The sequence below is a fragment of the Danio rerio genome, chromosome 17, assembly GCF_052040795.2.
Source record: "Danio rerio strain M-AB ecotype USA chromosome 17, GRCz13ab, whole genome shotgun sequence".
Lineage (NCBI taxonomy): Eukaryota > Metazoa > Chordata > Actinopteri > Cypriniformes > Danionidae > Danio > Danio rerio.
In genome coordinates, this window is record NC_141037.1 from 6,928,713 (window position 1) to 6,940,420 (window position 11,708).

At 35.6% G+C, this 11,708-nt stretch overlaps 1 protein-coding gene and 2 long non-coding RNA genes across 9 annotated transcripts in view; 1 reads left to right on the plus strand and 2 right to left on the minus strand.

The window, feature by feature from the left end:
- Positions 1-4,150, plus strand: part of fndc4b (fibronectin type III domain containing 4b) — a 94,298-nt gene extending 90,148 nt beyond the window's left edge. For all 7 annotated transcript variants that reach the window (XM_087290102.1, XM_087290106.1, XM_087290101.1 and 4 more), the window contains one exon: positions 3,313-4,150. In XM_087290102.1, the coding sequence (XP_087146228.1) occupies positions 3,313-3,354 (42 nt within the window). In that variant the 3' untranslated portion in view covers positions 3,355-4,150. The remainder of the gene's footprint in view (positions 1-3,312) is intronic.
- LOC141378508 (uncharacterized) overlaps positions 1-11,708 on the minus strand; it is an 842,893-nt gene that overhangs the window by 781,164 nt on the left and 50,021 nt on the right. The window lies entirely within an intron of this gene.
- LOC147839894 (uncharacterized) lies at positions 3,605-9,222 on the minus strand. Its single transcript, XR_015513041.1, has 2 exons — positions 7,919-9,222; positions 3,605-4,282 (listed from the first exon to the last, which is right to left on the minus strand). It is a non-coding gene; the product is annotated as an uncharacterized LOC147839894 (long non-coding RNA).

An 11,708-nucleotide genomic window follows, 5' to 3' on the forward strand; every position in this document is an offset into this window, starting at 1 on the left:
ACATCCTTGCAGGTGTGTTGAGGCAAGTTGTAGCTAAAATCTGCAGGACACCGTCCCTCCAGGACCAAGTTTGGACACCAGTGATCTAAGCCAATCATCACATTCTCAGTTACACCACGTTCACAGACACACCAAATCATCATCACTGGTTGGTTATGTGTCCCACCCCAGCTCCAAACACACACAATCCCCAGAGAAAGAGAGGTCCTACAGCTGAGAGAGACGCTGCTCGCATGAAAACTGCTTCAGTGTTTTCAATTATAGTAATAAGTATTTTATTGTCAGTAACGGCGTTGTAACGGGGGAAACGGTAACTTATTTGATTACCCGTTACTAGGGGTGTAACGATTTATTGTTGTACGATTTATTGAGATGCAAAAATGTCACAATATGCATCGTGGCGTTATGATGATTTGATTACGATATGACGTCCGTTTTCTCTTATTAGTTGAGCTGTTTGCACGTGAGCTACGTTCCACCTGCTGTCGCACGTGAGTTCAGATTGCAGCAGCAGTAATGTTAGCAGACCAAGATGAGTGGAGTTGAAATAGAGGATGGCCCATCCTCTCAAAATCAGACGTCTGGCAACATTTCGGTTGTACAGTCATTGCTTTAGACTCGTCCGCTTTTTGACACGCATACTGGGTCAAACATGGCCTAGGTTTTAAAGTCTTCACAGTGATTTACATACAGTACTTTGCACAGCGACATGGATACCTTCTAATGCTGTTAAAAGAGTCACATACTGTATTTATAAGGTACAATTCACCCTAAAATATAATTCTGTCTTCATATAATGATGTATTGGCGGCCGCAAAATCTCACATGACGTGAGCTGACCGTGAGCTGTTACTACAGAGGGCAGACTATGATAGACGCGTGCACGCGCGTCTGCTTCAGTGAACAGAACCTGCAGGTTGTGACTAACATTCAGCATTCAACACTGTGACTAACATTCAACATTCAGTTTGTGGAACAGAGTGATCGTTCAGGAGCCGCGTGGGAAGTATGAACAGCAGTGGAAATGAAACCGAAAGCGTGCACATTATTTAAACAATCATATCGCATTTTAGAGTTATGATTATGACAAGCATTAACCCTTTTGAGTACAGAGGTACACAAAAATGCACGTCAACATGATACACTTGATAGCGCCGACATCAGCGACGCCGAAGAAATAGTAAACCTGCCTAAACTGCTGAAAAGAGCCACGACTGTCCTGTGTAATAAAAAGACGGCCATCCTGTCACTCATCATGCCCAACATGAAGACAGCCATCCATAAAAACCTCTCAGACAGATACACATAAGTTCAGGATTATTTTATAGAACTGCTGATTACCTGGAAATGTAGATTATTATTTTTTTTTTTTTGCACACACAAAAAACGCAAGTGACCAAGCAAAGCCTTAAGCTCTTACTGTTAAATTCAATTGAATTGAATCATTTCAATAATATTTTATAAGAAGTTTTTAAATTGTTTTATTTTCCAGAGACAGGCCTGTTTAATTTATTTTCTTAAAGAAGGTTCAGTTTAACAAGTTGAAACAAAAGAAATACATAAAAAATAGTTTACTTGGTAATTAAATTTTTTTAAATGAAATTTGCATTTCAGTTTAATTTTCAATATTTTATTCCAAATATCGTGATACATATCGAATCGTGATAATTATATCGTGATACACATTGTATCGTGAGCTGAGTGTATCGTTACACCCCTACTCGTTACTGAAAAAAGTATCGCCGTTATTTATAGTGCAGTTATTTCCATCGCTGTCGGCCAGTGTTACCCACATGACGGAACTCGTCGTGAAGAGCAAGGAAAAAATTATTTAAGAGGTCACACTTAGCTGATGATCAATAAAGTGTAATTGGCATGCTGTCCCGGGAGAGAGCCCTGAGCTCGTAATATTCTCGAGCCCGGGGCTCCCTTCCATTAGAAAGGCGATAGGGGAGTTCGAGCTCAGGTAGGTCTCGAGAACTCCACTGCTTGTCGTTGTGTGAAAAGTGTGAACTAAGGTTATCTTAGGTGATCATTTGGATTAGTCGATTGGCTATGGTGTACGTCTTTGGACGGTGGGAGGAAACCGAGGAACCCAGAGAAAACCCAAGCGAACACGGGGAGAACATGCAAACTCCGCACAGAAACGCCAACCAGCCCGATAGGAGGTTTGACCAGCAGCGTTCTTGTTGTGAGGCGTCAGTGCTAGCCACTGGACCACTGCGTCGCCGTATTAGAAAAAAGGGGGGAAGTAGGGGTAGAAGGGGGGTGAACTTCAAGACGAAGATAGCTGGAGTAAAAAGCTCTGGTTATTTATAATGCGTCCATAATCATCTGATAGGGCAGATTACGGAGCTAAAATGGTGCCAGCCGTGTTGATCATAAGCACGGGTTCCTCTCGAAATTAGTTTATAAATAAACCGCACAACATGCTAGACTTTCTGTGATGGTGCCATGAAGTGTCGCAGACATGGTATCGTTTGTTCAGCCTGATCTCAAGAGGAAACGTAAGTTTTTTACATTTTGTCAGTTTAGTAGCTAATTTGAGTTCAGTCGTACGAAATTGTACGGTTTTAAAAAGGAGGAGTGGCACCCCACTACACCTTTAACCCCAACTGTCATTAGGGGATGAGCAAATCGTACTAAATTGTACGAATTAGATCGTACAAATTCATATGAATTATCCACTAAATCAAAAAGTTACGAATTGCTGTGAGATTGTGTTGGTTTGTCATGAACTATGCCACTTTGCATGAGAAGAAATGATTGCATCTTGCATCACAACACCCATTTGTTGTTTACAAATTCCCACGAAACCAAGGAAATCCTGCCGAAATCGTGACAAATTCATGTGATCTGTCCGAGGCTTTTATCAATTTTTGTTGGGACAACATGAGTTGTTTTACAGTGTATAGTATCAACCTTAGCATCAAAAAAAAACAAAAATTAGGGGTGGCACGGTGGCTCAGTGGTTAGCACTGTCCACTCACAGCAAGATGGTTGCTGGTTTCTGTGTGGAGTTTGCATGTTCTCTCTGTGTTGCCATGGGTTTTGTCTGGGTGCTCTGGTTTCCCCCACAGTCCAAAGACATGCGCTATAGGGGAATTAAATAAACTAAATTGGCCATAGTGTATGAGTGTGAATGGGTGTTTTCCAGTACTGGGTTTCAGTTGGTTTAAAACACATGCTGGATAAGTTGGCGGTTCATTCCACTGTGGCGACCCCTGATGAATAAAGGTACTAAGCCGAAAGAAAATAAATGAACTAATTTTGGCAAATTTTTGACCAACTTTCTTTTCTTCTTTCCTCCAGTTTCAGAGGACGTCATCATCCGTCAGCATCATCAAGGTTTAACCACCATCATCATCATTGGCCTGGTCTGAGATCAGTTCATCAGCAGATATTCAAGACAAGCGTTAAAGGCAATATTACCATGAACCCTCTCAACTCCTGATCAGGAACCAGTGACGGCTGTTCAGAAGTACTGTACACTCCAATAAACTAAAATAACGTCCTGGACGATGAACAAAACCCCTGTAGCATCACTCAAATAATCTATCAGGAGGAGTTTTCGGTGCTATGAATATGATTGTGGAGCTGTGTGAATGAAGATTAATAATTAAAACGACTGCAAATCTGCCATTTCTCATCAATACGTGTAAATGATGACGATAACCTCATTGTTAGCCACAGAATTGGCTGTATGCCATGAGTTCTTCATTTATAACCACAGTGAACTGCACATTAGTGGCTTGTTTTATCTTTTAAGCGTTACCGCTGTTATTAAATGCTTCATAGCTGTAAATTGAACACTTGTGAGATCCAGTGCAAGAGTGTTTACGTTCATAAACGCTGTTTTTGTGAGTCACGGTTTTATTTGGAGCTTGTATATTAAGTTATTAGATCACGTGTCTGTCCCGATGTTGTAATGTGCATATTAACGCTTATTTTATTGATAGTATTTTGTTCTCAAAGTGAGACGTTTTGGTTTTGTTATATACTGTAAATGATCTACATGTACAGTAGCTGTAGTTTTGGACTATAGATGAAGAATGTAGTTTTAAAAACTGTGAAGGTTAGAAGTGATTTATTATTATTAACATTCTTATTCTCAATCCTTCTTTCCAATAAATGGAAAATGGAGAAACTAGTTTTTTTTTTTGGCTGTTGGTTCTTTTTGCATCGTTTTTAATAATAATAATTCCTTACATCTACATAGAGCTTTTAAAACCCCTTCACTTTTTGGAAGGACATCCACAGAGTCAGGATCTCAGTTTAACATCTCACCAGTGGTGGTAAGAGTACAAAAAAATTGTACTCAATTACAAGTACTGTTACATTGCTGAAATTGTACTCAATTACAAGTAAAAGTACTGGTGTTAAAAAGTACTCAAGTAAAAGTACAAATTACTCTTCGTAAAAACTACTCAAATTACAAAATTACAAATTACTTTTTTAGCTTGGCGGTATTGGTGGAATTATCCATAAATGCGGAGTCAGACAAGATCCAGGCAGTAACACATTTTACATAACACATTTAAAGATACTATAAACACTTTTAAAACTGTGTAAACAGCATTAATTATAGATAATAATTATAGAGCACCTATAGAGGAAACCCACGCCAACATGGGGAAAACATGCAAACTCCACACAGAAACACCAACTGACTCAGCCAGGGCTTGAACCAACAAACTTTTTACTTTTACTTTTTTCTTTTTACTATAACAGAAATATGCACAAATGCACGACTTTTTATCATTTCAACTGATGCCTCTTTTATCTGTACGATCAATAGATGATGTAATAAATAAAAAAAACACTTGCAAATTATGGAGAAACTTTGTTAATTACCTAATTCGCGAACTGAACCGTCAGAAACCACAGAACAACACTGCCTAGTGCCTAAACATATTATTAATAAATATAATATCACACAAATTAAGTTATGTCTTCTTACCATAATGTTTTTTTTTTTAGATTATAGATTGAAGTCTTAAAAAAAAGGGTTTCTGCAGATATCATAATGTCAAATTTAAGACTTTTTAAGACCTCTTTAAGACCATAAAGTATTAAATTTAAGACCTATATCACAATATCAAAAGCATGCAAGAGAAAATGCAAAAACACAAAATTTGTGGTAAAATAAAATTATTTAAATAGAACAGTACTGAAGACAGGTTAGATGCACCATTGAAGTGCAGGAACAAAAAAACAAAGAAACAAACATTTTGAGGCTGATTTATACTTTCGCCTGGCTCCGCATTGCACACCTCCGCTGACTGTGCGCACTTCACGAAATGGATGAGGCTTTAATACTAGACGTGTTCGTCATTGTGATATTCTTTAAAACATCAGGGGCCAGTCAAAAGAAACCTCACTGTAAAGTCAGACGGATAAACAGAGAAGTAAAACGTTTTCAGAACTACGTCATATCTTTATTATTGTTCAAGATTTTAAAAATAATTATTTTTCATTATTTTTATAATTTATTATGATTACAAAGTTGGGTGACGGGGTGGGGCAGTGGGTAGCGCTCTCGACTCAAGGCAAAAAGGTCGCTGGTTCAAGCCTTGGCTGGGTCAGTTGGCATTTCTGTGTGAAGTTTGCATGTTCTCCGATTGTTTGCGTGGGTTTGCTCAAGATGCTCCGGTTTTCCCCACAGTCCAAAGACATGCATTTTAGGTGAATTAGGTAAGCTAAATTGTCTGTTGTTGTAAATGAGAACGGGTTGCAGCTGGAAGGGCATCCGCTGTGTAAAACATATGCTAATAAATCATTCGGTTCATTCCGCTGTGGCGACCCCAGATTAATAAAGGAACTAAGCCAAAAAGAAAATTAATGAATGATTATAAAGTTTTATAACTATTCAAGATTTTTTTAATTAGAGTTTGATGCATCACTCACTTGTGTTTATATCTCAGACAGTTCTACCTATTAAAGTTAAATATCAATGACAACAGAACATGGGTTACTCTACAATTATTTTTTTTATTCTGGCAAGAATAATAGCAAAAAAATATATATATTATTTTTTGCCCACTCAACAATTGACACATTATTGTCTGGCTAGTTTCTGTCCTCTACTAATGAGCTGAAAAGGCAATAATGGTCCAACAATCCTGTCTATTATCACCAATAAAGCCTATAAATTAAGCTTGAGTACACTGTAAGCCGATGGGCTCATATATTCTTTTCCAGTTATCAAATACTTAATTTGTTACTTAATTTTTTTTACATTGCTTTAACTTCAAAATGATACATCAGTTTAAAACCAATAAATGGTGAAAAAACATATTCTGTAATCTTAAAACCACCTGGGTCTCCACTTTTGCCATGGCCTCTTTTTTGTTGTAACAAACTTATCCCCTAGGTTTTTCCCAACTTTAACAAAACACTTCCTTTCCATGGCTGTTGCAATTTCTAGCCAAGAATTATTGGTCATCTGGTCATCTCTATGCTGATCACGCATGGTTGGATAGTTAAGATGTCTGTACATTCGTACTGTTACAGTCGAAATCTCTTCAAAGTGATTCAAATTCAACTCAAATCAAGCGCGGCGCCGCGCTAAACTGTTCACCCGAAATCATGTCGCGCGCGTCCAAAGTGAACCTCCGCAAACACGGCGATGACGTCACATTCGCCGCGCGCACTGAGCTATTGCATGCTGGTCTTTTCTTATTTGTAGTTTTAATACTGCAAATTAAAATAGGAATAGTGAAATAAAGAACTACACCACCACGAAACCAAGCAACAACAAAAAAATTAAATGAGCATAAGGAGTAGCGTTACATGTACATCGGAAAAATAAGACCTGTGCAAACATATTTCAGACCTGGAACAGCGAATTTGAGACTTTTTAAGGCCTAAAATTTAGATGTTTATATTTTAGACATTTTAAGACCCCACGGAAACCCTGTGTAAGCCGGATGGTACAGCAGAGGGCAGGTTTCATCCACCTTTTTTTTGCGCTTTTTGGATATGCACATAAAAACGGTTGATGGAAACGCTATAATGCGCATATATTTTGAAAATGTGTGTGAATGGACAAACCAGCAGGCTAAGCACATTGTAAAACATCTAAAGTGTTGTTTTGGTCATTTTAAACCGCCTCAACCATTTCAGTATTATATTATATTAATAATGACCTCCAGAACTGTCAAGAGTGCCTGCACTCCGTGTCTCGCGCCTTCCAGCGCGCGTTCACTGCGTGCAGGATTGCCTTCTGATGCGCAAGTCACTTATTAAATGAAGATAATTTATTCATGCAGCTGCTCCTACTGATGCTAATTCTGTTTTTACTTTTGATATTTGTCGCCAGTTAATCAGGTGGCAATTTTGTTTGACTTGTTGGACAGAAACGCTGCTTTATTTGCAGTCTTTTATGCGATATTCCAGTTTTGGGCATACATTTAATTAGCATTTTAGATGATACCATAGCTAATCACATCAGCACAGCTGTCCCCTTTTTTCCCTATGTACCTGTAGGTGAACAGCTCCTCCAGGTGTGGCAATGGGCATTCATCCTCTGCTATTTCTTCCTCATTTCTTCTGTCTTAAATCTCCATATGTAATTGATAACTTTGTGACTGTATGATGACGGTCACGTAAATCTGCAGTAGCCTGAACTTGTTTTTCGGTTCAAATAATGTACCAGGCTTTTCATTGGTCCGTTAAGATCAGCTTTTTTTATTGGCTACCGAAATGCTGGTCAGTGCGTGGCTGAAATATTAATTTATTTACAGTACTCTGTAACGAATTGTGATTTTAAAAGTAACGAAGTAGATTACTCAGCTTATTTTTTACTCAAGTACAAGTAAAATTACAGGCTTAAAATTCTACTCATGAAAGTACAATTACCCCAAAAATGTACTTAATTACAGTAACGTGAGTAGTTGTAATTCGTTACTCCCACCACTGCATCTCACTGTGCAGTGTAGAGTCCTCATCAATGTACTGGGGCACAGGCTGAGCGCCCTCTGCTGGTCTCACTAACACCACTTCCAGAAGCAACCCAGCTTTCCGATGTGGTCCCCCATCCAGGTACTGACCAGGCGCAGCTTCACTGGGCGACCATGTAAGAGTTGCAAAGAGCTGGCTTCTGTATTTGTGAATATTGTAATAATTATGACTAGGGCCAGACAGAATCGTCAGACATGTTTTGATATTTCTGCTGAGAATTTGGTAATAAATATGTGGATTTATGCAGAATGATTTTAGGAGTATCATAACTAAAAACTTAATCTGATATAAAAAAAAATAATACATTTTTAATGTTTACAATGCAAATCCTATCAGATTCACTTATTTGGTAAACAAAGCAAGTCTCTCATATAAAATATCTAAAAGACAGAAAATATTACTTCACAATCTGTATTGTAAATAAATCATGAACATTTTAATATTAATATTATTGCATCACAATATTGGTGAAATTAATTAAAAAACTGAATAAAATAAATTTAGGCAAGGCAAGTTTATTTATATAGCACATTTCATACACAGTGGCAATTCAAAGTGCTTTACATAAACAAGAATAAAAGAAACAAGTAAAAAAATTAAATAAATAAAAACAAATAATAAAACTGATTAAAAAACATAAAAACAGGTAAAATGTGATATAAAAGAATGAAGAAGAAGAGAAAAACATGATAGTGCAATCTGTCGGACGCAGCACAGTGCTCATTCAGTAAAGTGCTCATTCAGTCTTGATTTGAATGTGCCTAATGTTGGAGCACATCTGATCATTTCTGGAAGCTGATTCCAGCAGCGGGGGGCATAGTGGCTGAAAGCTGATTCACCCTGCTTTGACTGAACTCTTGGAACTTCTAGTTTATATGATCCTAATGATCTGAGTGATCTGTTGGGTTTGTATTCAGTGAGCATATCTGTGATGTATTTAGGTCCTAGGCCATTTAGTGATTTATAGACCAGTAATAATACTTTAAACTCTATTCTGAATGTTACTGGCAGCCAGTGTAAAGACCTGAGGACAGGTGTGATGTGCTCTGATTTTCTGGTTCTGGTCAGAATTCTGGCTGCAGCATTCTGGATGAGCTGCAACTGTCTGACTGTCTTTTTAGGAAGACCAGTGAGGAGTCCATTACAGTAATCCACCCTGCTGCTGATAAAAGCATGAACAAGTTTCTCTAAATCTTCACTGGAAACAAAGCATCTGATTCTTGCAATGTTTTTGATTTACCCAAATAAATTTACTGACTCGATGATGGGGTAAACATCTGAGTATTTCTGCGTGTGCAGATTCCGTGTGGGCCTAATTATGACTTATATAATAGGTTTCTAACCATTGTAGCCATTTTTATATTAATTTCTAATCATATTCAATCAAATTAAATATGCTCAATTGTAATATGCTTATTCTTACATTTCAACAAAACTAAATTATGAGTAACATTTACATTCTTTTCAGCTTAGTCTCTTTATTAATCTGGGGTCGCCAAAGCAGAATGAACCGCCAACTTATCCAGCATATGTTTTACGCAGCGGATGCCCTTCCAGCTGCAACCCATCACTGGGAAACATCCATACACACTCATACACTACAGACAATTTAGCTTACCTAATTAACATATAGCGTATGTCTTTGGACTTGTGGGGGAAACCGGAGCACCCAGAGAAAACCCAGGGAGAACATGCAAACTCCACACGGAAATGCCAACGGTCCCAGCCGGGACTCAAACCAGCGTCCTTCTTGCTGTGAGGCAATTGTGCTACCCACTGGGTCAACGTGCAGCCCCGAATTTAGTGCCTAAATATCAATATATAATTATATAATTAATTCTAATTCATGTTAATTAAAGTTAAACACATTTTGTGTTTCTTGTACTGTATGTTTATTCACCATAAATATTAAATTGTTTAGATTCTTTATTAATTTTATATATGTTTATTTAAATTATATTACATATTTACGGTGGCACAGTGGGTAGCACGATCCCCTCACAGCAAGAAGGTTGCTGGTTCGAGGGTATGTTGGCATTTCCATGTGGAGTGTGCATGTTCTCCCCGTGTTGGCGTGGGTTTCCTCTGGGTGCTCCGGTTTCCCCCACAGTCCAAACACATGCGCTGTAGGTAAATTGGGTAAGCTAAATTGGCTGTACACTATAAAAAAATCTGTAATACGGTTTATTTCCAGCAGCTGGGGTGCCGGGAAAAAAAAAAACGTAAAATAGCAGCCGTAAATTACAGAAATACCGTAAAGTAACGAAAATTAAATGAAAGAAATTTTCTTAAATTAAAATTTCTGAAAGTTTTCTTAAATTAAAATTTCTGTAATTTAATATTTTAATTTATGGTACATTTATGTAATTTAACGGCCGCTATTTCATGTTTTTTTTTCTGGCACTTCAGCATATATATATATATATGTATATATATATATATATATATATATATATATATATATATATATATATATATATATATATATATATATATATATATATATATATATAAAAAATTTTTTTTTTACCTTAAAAGAAGCTGAGCCCCCCTAAAATGAAAAATCTAAAATCGCCCCTGCTTGTGACGTATAGTAATTCCCCTATAGTGGGGTCAGTTCTTGCATAGTAAGTAACAGCTTTCTCTGATCAATGTCTTAAATATTAATAATAAAAATGTATAATATTTATATATATATATATATATATATATATATATATATATATATATATATATATATATATATATATATATATATATATATATATATATATATATATATATATATATATATATATATATATATATATATATATATATATAACGGTTGTGAATGCATAATGCGCTAATCAATGGTATGAAAAATATCATCCAACAGTCTGAAGCTGGCAGATTTAGAGCACAATAGACATCTTAAGTGTTCACAAAACTCTTTTTTGTAAAATACTTGTTTAAATCTGAATGTAGCCTAAATATATATATATATATATATATATATATATATATATATATATATATATATATATATATATATATATATATATATATATATATATATATATATAAAACACATAGTTTGTATAGTTTGACATGGAAACAAAAAAAATGCTCTTGAATAAAGAAAGTGGTTTTTACTACAGTAAACAGCTGGGTTGAGCCTATACAGCCCTATTATTCTAAACAAACATTTTTAAGTGTATTACTATTAAATTACTACTTATAAATGTAATTTTAGGCTTTACACACACACACACACACACACACACACACACACACACACACACACACACACACACACACACACACATATATATATATATATATATATATATATATATATATATATATATATATATATATATATATATATATATATATTTATATTTATATATTAAATATATATATTAAATATATATATATATATATATATATATATATATATATATATATATATATATATATATATATAGATATATGTGTGTGTGTGTGTGTGTGTTTGTGTGTAAAACATATATATATATATATATATATATATATATATATATATATATATATATATATATATATATATATATATATATATATATATATAATTTTTTTTTTTTTTAACCTTAAAAGAAGCTGAGCCCCCCTAAAATGAAAAATCTAAAATCACCCCTGCTTGTGACGTATAGTAATTCCCCTATAGGGGGGTCAGTTCTTGCATAGTAAGAAACAGCTTTCTCTGATCCATGTCTTAAATATTA